Here is a 12742-nt window from a genome sequence, read left to right on the forward strand (position 1 = left end):
ATGAATCTATACTTGAGCTACAACAGTTACAGGTAAAACCTGATTTTAGGAAAATCTCAAGGAACACCTCAAGCCTTCACGAAAAGGCAAGGTTTCATACTATGACTTTCAGATACACCATCAGACCTGAGTTTTGGAAAACAAGGAATTTGGGATTTTTGAGGTGCAAAACAACAACTACCAACCTAAGCATTTACCTGTTTACAGCAGAATTAGACTGCTACAAGATGGCAAGGATCCCTTTTCACTTAGAAATGGCTGACACACTGTTTTTGTATTAATTTAGCTATATCAGTTGTTACACTGACATAATTAAATCAATGCAACCCCTTACTTTGGACATCCACACTAGATTGTAGTACTGATTTACCTAAATCAATTTCTAAATAACCAATACAGCTAAATAGGTATATAAACAGTGTGTGCAGACCAGACCTTAGGAACCAGACAATTGAATTTTGTTCTATAGTGAGGTGTCTGAAGCTTGCCCAATTGATGGAGTTGTATTGGCAAATGCAGAAGCCTGAAGGCTGTACTGTACCTTTATTGCAGAAACAGTTAGTAGAGCCCAAAGATCTGAATAAGCAACATGGACTGGCATCTCTGGTTAAAATGAGGCACTTAATGTGAGGACTTCTAGTCTCTGTAGCCTTTTCTGCTGCATGACAAAGTCAGGCAGCCTCAGGTTACATCATAGATTGCACTTTGTTCACCTCTACTCTAGATGGTATCATAATTCTAAACACATGTATTTTGAAAAATCCACTACAAAATAAAACAAACATACTTTGTGTTTTTCAGATTGAAAAAGCTGATTGACCAAGAAACAGCCTATCAGGCAAAAAAAGAGAAGGAAAACAACGAGAAAATAACTAAATTGAAAGAAGAACTGACAAAACTGAAATCATTTGCTTTAATGGTGGTGGATGAACAGCAAAGACTTACAGAACAGTTGAACCAACAAAGTCAAAAAATCCAAGAGCTAATCACTACTGCAGAGCAAGTACACGAGAAACTCACCATCGCTGAAGCAAAAGCAGAAGAAGAGAAGCAGAAAGCCATCAGGCTGGAAGCAGAATTGCAAGCGCAAACCAATAAGATTTCCCAAGAACAAGAAACAATGATGGCCAAACTAACCAATGAAGACAGCCAGAATCGCCAGCTCCGGATAAAATTAACAGCACTCACTCGACAAATTGATGAATTAGAGGAGACTAATAAGTCTTTACGAAAAGCAGAGGAAGAACTGCAAGACATAAGGGAAAAAATTAATAAAGGAGAATGTGGAAATTCCACTCTTATGTCTGAAGTAGAAGAATTACGGAAACGTGTCCTGGAAATGGAAGGTAAAGATGAAGAGCTCATAAAAATGGAAGATCAGTGTAGAGCGCTTAATAAAAAATTAGAAAAAGAAGCAGAACAAAACAAGAACTTTAAAGCAGAAGTTGACAAACTCAACAAAAGAATTATGGAGCTGGAGAAATTAGAAGATGCTTTCAACAAGAGCAAACAAGAATGTTACGCTCTGAAATGCAATCTAGAAAAAGAAAAAATGTTAACAAAGCAATTGTCTCAGGAATTGGAAGGCTTAAAAGCTAGAATTGGAGAGCTTGAAGCCATTGAAATCAAGTTAGAAAAAACAGAATTCACACTCAAGGAAGATTTAACTAAACTGAAAACATTAACGGTCATGCTTGTGGATGAAAGAAAGACAATGAGTGAAAAAATAAAGCAAACAGAAGAAAAGTTACAATCTACAACTTCCCAACTTGAGGTGGAGCAAAAGAAAGTGATGTCAGTTACAGAAAAACTAATTGAGGAAAGTAAAAAGGCACTGAAATCAAAATCTGATGCAGAGGAAAAAATGTCCAGTGTAACAAAGGAAAGGGATGAACTGAAAAAAAAACTAAAAGCAGAGGAAGAGAAAGGAAATGATCTCTTTTCCAAGGTAAATATTCTAAGGAAAAGGCTTCAGTCACTAGAAGTCACTGAAAAAGAGTTTCTTAAAAATAAACTCAAAGAGACAACTAAATCAAGCACATCCTTACAGCAGGAGAACAACAAGATTAAAGAACTTGCCCAAGAAGTTGAGAGGCTGAAAAATAAGCTGAAAGAAATGAAGGCCATAGAGGATGATCTCATGAAAACTGAAGATGAATTTGAGTCTCTAGAGCGAAGATACATCAATGAACGAGACAAAGCTAAATTTCTATCAGAAGAACTGGAGGTTGTAAAAATGGAACTGGCTAGGTATAAATTAGTAGAGAAGGCCGAGTCCAACCAAGAACAGTGGCTTTTCAAAAAACTTAAAGAAGAAGCAGCAAAGTCAGGGCACCTGTCTAGAGAGGTAGATGCATTGAAAGAGAAAATTCACGAGTACATGGCAACAGAAGACCTAATATGTCATCTGCGGGGTGACCATATGGTCCTACAGAAGAAACTCACCCAGCAAGAAAACAAAAACAGGGAGTTAGCAAGAGAAATGGATAGCCTTACCAAAGAATTAGAGAGATACAGACGCTTCAGTAAGAGCCTTAGACCGAGTCTTAATGGAAGGAGAATTTCTGACTTGCAGGTTTTCTCTAAAGAAGTCCAGACAGATCCAGCAGACAATGAACCACCTGATTACAAGAGCCTTGTTCCTTTAGAACGAGCAGTCATAAATGGGCAATTGTATGAAGAGAGTGATAATGAAGACGAAAACAATGATGAGGAGCAAACAGTGTCTTTCAAATGCAATTCATCCGTTGCAAATGCAGTAAACAAAAAGTTATGGATCCCATGGATGAAGTCCAAAGAAAGCCATCCTCAAAATGGAAAAATTCATGACAAACAGAATGGAAATTGTGCACAGCCACGAGACTTAGTTCTAAGTCATACACCTGGTCAGCCTCTTCATATAAAGGTTACACCAGACCATGGACAAAACACAGCTACCCTTGAAATAACAAGCCCTACTACAGACAGTCCTCACTCTTACACTAGTACAGCAGTTATACCCAACTGTGGCACACCAAAGCAAAGAATAACCATTATTCAAAATGCCTCTTTAACACCTTTAAAATCAAAAATAGCTGATGGTTACATGAGTCCAGAGCAAGCCGTGCCACCTATCACATTGGCTACTTTTGCAAGATCTCAAACTCCTGAATCATGTGGCTCAATAACTCCAGAAAGGACAATGTCTCCGTTGGCTCTGACAGGTTCTTCAAGTTCTCCGGAACAAATGCTTTCTCCAGAGCCTTTGGAAATTGGTGCCAAGCATACTCTTTTTAGAGTATCCCCAGACAGGCAATCGTCATGGCACTTTCAAAGATCTAACAGCACTGGTTCAAGTGTAATAACTACTGAGGATAATAAAATCCATATTCATTTAGGAAGTCCTTATGTTCAGGCTCTTGCTAATTCAGCAAAACCTTGTACTCCAATTCAGGATAACAGAACTCCAGCACTAACTAATGGAACACCCAGTAAGCCTACTAGTAAAATCACAAGCAGTATCACAATCACACCAACAGCCACTCCTCTCCCACGGCAATCACAAATTACAGTAAGTAATGTCTATAACTGATCCCCATTCATGCTGACTCCTTTACCAGCAACCCATCCTATTTTTCATCCCAGCAAGAATAATTTGGAAACCCCCCCTTTATGTTGGGAGAGATCTGTGCATGAACTGTACAATGCTATTTGGAACTAACATTAAGTTTTGCTTGCTTAGTCATATCAAGTGTGCACTTACTGTATATCTTTTCACTGAAATATCTTGATGTAAAATATTTAGTCTTCCACTTGTATAAATGCATCTTTATGTATTTCCATTTTCCATAACTCACATTACTTTTGATTGCAAGGTGTATTGGTGAAATATTTTAACATTACAAAACAGTAAATAATTGGTTGTTTTTACCATTGCTTGCAGAATTATTTGTTCTTTTGGTGTGTGTGTGTGTGTGTGTGTGTGTGCGTGCATTTTGTATTTTTGCATGTATGACAGACTTTTATTTTAATCCTTGAAATGCCTGCTAAATACAGATAAGAACTATTTCATTACCTTTCTTCTATTCCCCAATTTTTCCTAGCCTTATTACTCAAATTATTATTTTTAGATCAAACACACACAAAATCACATGTACAGTACCAATTTTAAGTTCATGATGCATAAATCACATGTTTTGGGGCATGTCAATCACTGGGGATTTTGAGAGTGTGGATTTTTTTAAACACTTTGTCATTCTGTTAAAACTCAATCTGTTTCCTCCTTCAAATCTTTCCTTTGTGATTGGGTTGAGTTGAGAAGTTTATATCACAGAAATATTTTCTTTTTCCGTAAGGTAAGCTCTTACTCTACATTAAAAATACTAACATTTAAAGACCTTGTAAGAATGTGAACAGCAACATTTACATTTTAAAAAGACCAACCAGAAGAATGGCTCTACAGCATAATTTTATTATTCAAAGTAGGAGGGAAGGAGGCAGCTGGGTTGGAACCCAGATTACAGTCCATCATTCTACATATTAGTTAGGCACAGTGAAGAAAAGAAAGCAAAATGAATGATAGGACACCTTATAGTTTCTGAAATGATAAAATAGGTTGGTTACAAAAAATGAGAATACTATAGTCCAGCTATTTGAATTTATACATCCCTCCAGACACAGTACAGACACTAATAATACAATTCCGCTATTTAGACAAAACTGTGTCACACACCACAGCGATGGACGCTATATTAGTGCATATAATAATAAATAATGACAATAGTATAAGCAATGCTGGCCTCAATTTGTCTGTATACCAAGAGTAAGAAGCAATCAATGCTAACCTCTTGGAGAACATTACATACAGTGACACCAGAGCTTCATTTTGAATTATTTATAAGGCCGAAAGGTCTCGAATTCACTTCCCCAAATCCTCTCTTTCTCTAAATAAAGAGCTACTACTGAAATTCACTCTTTTAAAAACAGCTTTTTAAAAAGTTAAACATCAATTTTAATTATGCATTTAGAAAACAAATCTTTTCACCACTTTGCTAATCATCATAAAGAGATTTGTGCACAAATAGAAGCTCTCTACTTCAGACATCACAGCTCAAGATGAACTGGGCAGAATAAAGATAATCTTTTCCATGATTATGAACTGTGATATTAATTGTCCTTCAACACTGATTCAGCAAAGGACTTTAAGCACGTGCTAAAGCTGAATGGGGAGCTAATGATTATGACAGAAGACAATGGCTGATTGTAAAAGGAAAAGTTTCTATTTAGAAAACACAAAAATTTATCTTGATAATCAGCAATGATGGAAAAAGAAATAAAAGTAAGGTCCATGGGAGTTTCAATTAAATCATTTTTTTAAGAAGTGCACCAGAGTATTGCAACAGCATTTTTTAAAAGATTTAAACTATACAAGATAGTGTGAGCCCAACCCAATCTCGCTTACAGCCTGATCCAAAGTGGGCTTTGGATTAAGCCCTTTGCTCCTGTTTTACATCCATTTAACTCCAATTACTTCAGAAGCTGAATTGAGTGGAACCAGAATCAGGCTCAGCATGTGATGTTCCTTAAGGTTCTTATCCTGCAAGGTGCTTATTGACTTCAGCATCCACTGACTTCAATGGGAGTTACTTATCACTAGGTGTTCAGCATCTTGTAGAATCAAGACCGAAAGGAGCATAATCTTATATGACGGTAATAACATACCCTTTATTACATTTGGCTTTAGCATTCTTTTCTGCAGTGCCAATCCAAAATGGACATTAGATCTCTACGTAACTAATTTTCAACATACACTGTTAAGATCCTGTAGGTATGCACATTTCACAACAGTGCATAACTCTGCAGTAATCACCAATCTTCTGTTAGCAGACATTTGAAAATACTGAAAATGCCAGAGTCCTTTAAAAAAAATCCTATTACTGTCCTCATACATTTAGCGTTACATTTTGTTTTTATTTTAAAATTATGTAGAAAACAAAATATTCTGGTTTGCATCTGCAATCTAACCAGATGCACAGAAATTAGTTGATTAACAACAACTAGGCAGTAATCTGTTACAATGTCTTTCAAAAAAAACTAACTATACAGCAAGAATTAGATTTAGTCATTTCTTGTCCTTTGGACAGTTGCCCTGTTCTTCTGAACAAGAGTTCTATGTTAAGTGAATTAAAAGACCTAGACCAGAGATCACACCATTAAAAAGTTTAATTATTCAACAGGATAGTGCTTATTCTGCCTTGTTCATTTTTTACTAAGAGACTATTTTCACTACAGGAAAATATTTTTTAATTAACAAAAGCCAAAGGAAACAGCCATAGGATATTACTATTCACAGAAAAGTTGCATCAAACTTGCCTGTGAGCATCTTTGTCACATTTCCCATAACAGTATACCTTTTGATTAAGATCAACAGATATGCCCTCTGTCAAAGAGACTAAACATATCATACTTGCAGGGTCATGGACTCCGAGATGTATTTATTTTTGCCATTGACTTACACAGGAGCAAGATGGAGCAACAACTTCAATTACAAGTCAGGCTTTCAGAAGACAAACTGTTCACTTTTCTCTTATTCCAAAGAGCTGATCAGTAGTGCATGAGGGAGCAAATGCATTGCTGGATATATTTACAGACTGTAGCATAATTCATTTTAAATAACTTTCTTAACTAAAAGAAGGTAGCTTTAAGGTTGTCACAAAGAAAGGAATCATTGTCTAGTGGTTGAAGGCACGGCTACTACTTCCCTACGTCATCTTGGGCAAGTCACTTCACCTCTCCAGCTCTCAATTTTCCCATCTCTAAAACAGGCATGATAATATTTACCTACGTCACTGGTGGGGTGGAGGATGAAGCTCAGTTAATTTATCTATAAATTGCTTTATGAGCCCTTGATGAAAGGTGCTATATTAAAAGTTCAAAGTATTATAATATTAAAATATAATAATGAATAACAATATAGCAAATATAAAGCAGTTTTCATGAGAGGATCTCAAAATACTTTACAAAAATAGGGTCAGGATCACTATTTCATTTTGCAAGTGGAAACTATCTTTTGTGTTTTTCCAGCAGCTAGCACAACTAAGCCCCAAACCTGAGAAGGGCCTTTAAGTACTACTGTAATAATGCAAATAAATAATAATAATAGTGAAAGTATGAATACAGAAAATGTTAACCCGGCTGGATCAGATTAATTGAATCTCTGGAACAGAACACCATGCCATGCTCAAAGCACAGACTGTTTTGAAGGGGGGGAAAAAAAATAAGTAGACCACATCAACTGGATATTTTGCTAACCAAAACACAGACTTGCATGTCATGCATGTGTGTCAGACAGAGAAAGAGAAAATGAAAGACTTCAGATTTTGTGTAACGGCCACTGACCCAAGGTTTTGAAGAAAATTTGTTGTCCTTTTATTTATAAAGTAATTAAAAATAATTAACTTGGGTGCAGATGTTAAAAATGGACATAGCTGTGGATAAATAGTTAGCATAATATTAAACCATACTAGCACCACAGGAAATGGAACAATTTCTAGCGTGGAAGAGGAGGTGGATAGATTTGGTGACCTTCTTCCTTGTACCATGTATAGATTCCCTGAGATGGTCACTGACTCTCTTCCATTCTATCCTTACTTCTCTTTCCATTTTTAACTGTGCCTTTGTTGTGAGAAGTCAGAACAAAAATAAGAGTAGGACATATCTGAATCTTGGGTTCTTGTTTTTAAAGATTACCAGAAAAGTGCAAAAAAGGTTTAAGCCTCTTATTGTGCTTCATTATTGTGTATGAAGACTATCAAAGAGCTTTTAAAATATTTTGTTCTACATAATTACAATAGAAAGTGCAGATCTTTTTGTTGGAAGATTTCAGCAAGATTTCTGGAAGTACGATATCACATGAGGTTGTAACCTTAAGTGCGGCTCTCCCTCTACACAGCTGAGGGGAGGGGAATATTCTCAGTCTTGAAAGGGGAAGAGAATAGGGGTTGCCTAGTCTTAGGGTACATCTACACTGTAGCTGGGAGGTATAATTCCAGGTTGCGTAGGTGTATACACGCTAGCTTTGATGAAGCTAGTGTGCTAAAAACCACAGTGTAGCTGCAGTGGTGCAGGCAGTGACATGGATTAACCACTCGAGTACTTCCTGAGGGTCACAAACAGGACTGCACTCGGGCAGCTAGCCCGTACTGCCATCCACATTGCCACAGGTAAACTGTTGTTAGATTGTTAATAGGCAGCAGATTTAAAACAAACAAACAAAAGGAAGTATTTTTTCCACACAACTCACAGTCCACCTGTGGAACTCTTTGCCAGAGAATGTTGTGAAGGCCAAGACTATAACAGGGTTCAAAAAAGAACTAGACAAGTTCATGGAGGATAGGTCCATCAATGGCTATGAGCCAGGATGGGCAGGGATGGTGTCTCTAGCCTCTGTTTGCCAGAAGCTGGGAATGGGCGACAGGGGATGAATCACTTGAGATTACCTGTTCCATTCATTCCCTCTGGGTCACCTGGCATTGGCCACTGTCGGAAGACAGGATACTGGGCTAGATGGGCCTTTGGTCTGATCCAGTATGGCCGTTCTTATTGTCTCAGTTGGGGAAAGAGAGAAAACTACAACTCAGGTTTACAGCCTCAAACAGCATCTCACAATTCAGACTTTCAGAAGATCTTGCTCACATTCTCTACCAAAAAAGAGACCCTGACATTTCTAAAGTTAAAATCAAACTGTATGAGCGCACGCACGTGCCAGAGGGCGGAAGCAAGCTTGAGGCTATTCTTATACGTCACACGGAAGCAGTAAAGGACAAAAAAACAAGACAGGTTGCTCTGTTCTGCTTCATGGTTCACTTCTACAGGGAAAAAGTATTTTCTCCCCCTTTGACTTTAAGAAATTACCAAACTATAGTAAAAAAAATATATAGAAAAAAGATACTTGATTATTAAACAAAACGTTTCTAGATCAGGTGTACACAAAAGATTTCCCTAGAAAGCAAGTTCAACTAAGGCCTCTCTTCCATCCTTCTCATAAGACAAACAGTAAGGATCACTATATGCCCTTGAAAAACAGGAATGTCCAAATCCAATATTTTGCCCTGTTCTTTGTAAACCCCTGCAGAATGATCACCTTAAGAAGCTGCCAGCATTTCAAAGGCCACTCTTGCAAGTCTCATCATGCATTGACACTAACCCCTTCCCAAACCCTTCAGTGAGCCCTTCTCCTAACAAGCCTTTGAACAAACCCTTCCCCTGGATATGGAGTCAAAAACTCAGAGAAGGAGGAGGGGGGTTAACTGGTTATGGAAAGGGAGGAGCTAGCACCCTTTTTGGCACACTTCTTTGATGCCCAACATGACTGTCCCCTGTGTGTCCTCAACCGCATCCTCCCATGACAGACTGGATTTTCACGTTGAAGATAAGCACGATGGGAGCTGCTGGGTGCTCACCACATTTGAAAGTCAGGCCATTTATTTAGGTGTCTAAATATGGAAAAAGGAGAGTAATTTTAGGCACACAGGTTTGAAAACCTTGCCCATTTATTTGGAAGGAGGGCCAGCCTAGTAGCACGGCAGTGCTTTCTACCTTCTTGCAAGAGACATACTTTTGACTTTTGGTCCCAGTCTTCTGCTGTTTGGAAAATTCACAGGTTAAAATACTGCAGAAGTAACGTGCTCATCCAATTATTGAGAGACAGTGCCTGACATTGTTCAACAGCAACCCCTAATAGCTAGTTAAGGAGATGAATTGATGAAAATTGAAGGTACAGCCAGCTAACTCCGCCTTATCCAGAAGGAGAATAGACAAGTAAAGCTGGGGGGGGGGGGGAAACTGGGACTCCTTACATCTCTTACAAGGTTTTAAAATGCATCCTTCCCCACATAGAAAGAAATTGGGAAATAATTGTATGGCAGAATGATTAAGATGAAGCTGATGCTACTGGGTTGGGGCATGGAGATGGAGGAACCATGTGCATGATTACTAGGAAATATTCGATATTGAGACAGGCTAAACAAAAGCTGACTCAACTCCCAAATCTCCAGACTTAAGCAATCGGTAGAACAAACATTATGTTACCAATGTAACAAGAAAAGATCTTAAGAGTTCACGGGTGGGTGTGAGAGAGACATTTTAATGCTAAAATCAAATGCTAAAACCACCCCAGTAACAGGAAGGTTTTAACAAATATAATCTGACTGTGAAATGCTATTACAAGGACAAATCCTACAACCAACAGCCACAGAGTATTATTGCATTCTCTGCACGAGAACATAACCTCCTGTCCAACATGCTGAGGGGACTCAAACAGAGACACACACTCGAAATAATCAGTTTAGTCAACTGTTACGACCAAACATGATTCATAACAGGGCACAGAGTGGGATTCACATGTAAAGAGGTTTTAAATATACCAGAAAAGGCTTTCATCTTGTTGATGGTTTCTCTGAAAAGGGAAAAAGTGTGTATTCACTTAGATATTGGCACTACCCTCAAAAATACTTAGCACATACAGTACGTAACACTCTCATCTTCAAAGTACAATACTAACTTTAATTAATGTTCACAGCACCCCTGTGAGGAAGGTAAGAAACAATGTCTTCATTTTATAGCTGAAGAAATTGAGATAGAAGGGTTAAGTGACTTCTTCAAAGCCACAGAGCGAGTCAGTCCTGGACAAGATTAAAACTCAGGAGTTCTTAAACTCATACTCAGGTCATTACAGACCGTGTTTCTCTTTTAGAAGTGAATACCACAAAAAACAAAAAACAAAAACATCCCACCACAGACTAGAAGGTGATCCTGATTAAAACTCTTTTAAAATGTGGATTTCACAGAAGAAAAAAACTTACCCTGAAATCTACAGCAGTTCCCAAGAATCCAAATGTGGACCCCATTCGTGAGCTCTTTGGGGCAGAGATTGTTCTTTTCCAAATGTTTGTGCACTAACCAACACAATGGGGCCCCAACACGGTTGACCTCTGTGTGCTCCCACAAAGTATGGTAAATAATAATGGGGGGGGGGAAGGAGGGGAATATGTATTTACATTTTTGCACAAAATCAATCCCAGTATTGAAGAAAGTTCTGCTTTAAAATACATTTACGTCTAGTCCTACAGCTTCATATGCATCTTTTTTAAGGTGACCAGAGAGCAAGTGTGAAAAATCGGGATTTTTTTTTTTGGGGGGGGGGGGGGGGGGAGGGTTGGCTAAATAAGACAAAACCCCTAATATCGGGACATCTGGTCACCCTAATCATTTTGAAAACAAAACACTATAAAAAAAGTTATTACAGCAATCCTTAGTTGCCCAGAATCTGTACAAAAGAATCTCTGCTGCCAACAATCTTATGCAAGGAATAGATAAACAGATTTAAACCAAGAGGAAATGAGTTTATTGAAAACATTATCAATGTACATGGAGGTAACGGGCTAACATACAAGTGTCAACACTGCCCTCTACTGGATAGAATCAATCCTACTCAAGTATTGGCACTTCTAGGGGCCAGCCTACAGAGTGAATAAGTCCTCTAATTAAACTACTAACAGAAAATGGAGATTTCCCTTTAAGCTCAAGCAATACCTTGCTTGTGGAACACAGGCTTGTCTTCACTAGACAATTTAATTGCATTTAAACACAATTTTTAACTACTGAGTTAGGCGACACAACACTGACCATGGATGACTAGTCACTGCAGAAAAGAACAAATTGTGTTCATCACTACATCAACTACTCCTGGGTAAACCCTGGTCCTGGTAGACTTTACCCACAGCTCATTGATGATGACCTGATGATGGGCACAAAATGTCTTTGTTTATGCTGACCAGTCAGCACTGTGTCAGCTATCTCAATGATTAAAAGCCAAGTTTAAAGATGATAAAATGTCCTAGTTAAGACAATCCTGAAGAGAAGAAGGGTATATGATAAAATTTTGGTAGTTAAGGTTTTTGAAAGGGACTCTGGATATTCTGGCTTCTATTCCCAACTCTGCCTGATTCCCTGTGTGACCTCTCTGCGTCTCAGTTCCCCACCATCAAAATGGGGATATTAACACTTGCCTTCTTTATACGGTGCTCAGATATTGTAGAGATGAGCTCCACAGAAAAGTCTAAAAAATAATATCTTTATGCACCAAACCTCCCCTATGTGGTTGAGCTTTTGACAAAGATCATGTCACAGGTGCAGAAATTGCATCTACTTCTAATATAAATTTTCCTTCTGAATAGTTCAAGTTCATGAAACTAAGCAATTCTATCCTGCTCTCACTGCAAATGAAACACTCTACAATAAAAATCAAGATACCCTTGGGGCATCATATGGATTGTAAAGCAAAAATCAACACCACAAGTTATTACAATTAACCTTTTTCCAATCCTTTCCTCCTCTAACTTCCAGTTAAAAATGGCAAAATCCAAGAGAATTTAGTTCCACAGCATGAGCTGTCCACTACATGCAAAATTATAGGGTTAGGATTATCCAGTGAGCCAACTGGCTCAACACCCTTGGTACTTTACAATATGGTAATAGTGAGCCATTCACACTGCTACAGTTAAGGACCTGTCAGCATTTCTACAGAGACACCAGTTTCTAAGGTGTTTACAATTCAACCATAAAAACATGATCCAGTTTAACACTTGGCAGACAGGCCTGAATACCCAGGAGCAATTCCCCACCCCACCCCCCCTTTTTAAAGTTCTATATCCAATTCAACGTCAATTAGGCTTTTTTTTTTAATTAAAGGCAGTGCCAGAAT

At 38.1% G+C, this 12742-nt stretch overlaps 2 protein-coding genes across 3 annotated transcripts in view; one reads left to right on the forward strand and one right to left on the reverse strand.

Moving 5' to 3' along the window:
* The window catches only part of CMSS1 (cms1 ribosomal small subunit homolog), a 358782-nt gene that overhangs the window by 326314 nt on the left and 19726 nt on the right, over positions 1 to 12742 (reverse strand). The gene's annotated exons all lie outside the window — the stretch shown is intronic.
* Positions 1 to 12742, forward strand: part of FILIP1L (filamin A interacting protein 1 like) — a 43672-nt gene that overhangs the window by 22062 nt on the left and 8868 nt on the right. For both annotated transcript variants that reach the window (XM_024216105.1, XM_029913260.1), the window contains exon 2: positions 802 to 3550. In XM_024216105.1, coding sequence (XP_024071873.1) covers positions 802 to 3550 — 2749 coding nt within the window. The remainder of the gene's footprint in view (positions 1 to 801; positions 3551 to 12742) is intronic.

Source organism: Terrapene carolina, unplaced genomic scaffold (genome assembly GCF_002925995.2).
Source record: "Terrapene carolina triunguis isolate 2854851 unplaced genomic scaffold, T_m_triunguis-2.0 Scaffold558, whole genome shotgun sequence".
In the NCBI taxonomy this organism is placed as follows: domain Eukaryota; kingdom Metazoa; phylum Chordata; order Testudines; family Emydidae; genus Terrapene; species Terrapene triunguis.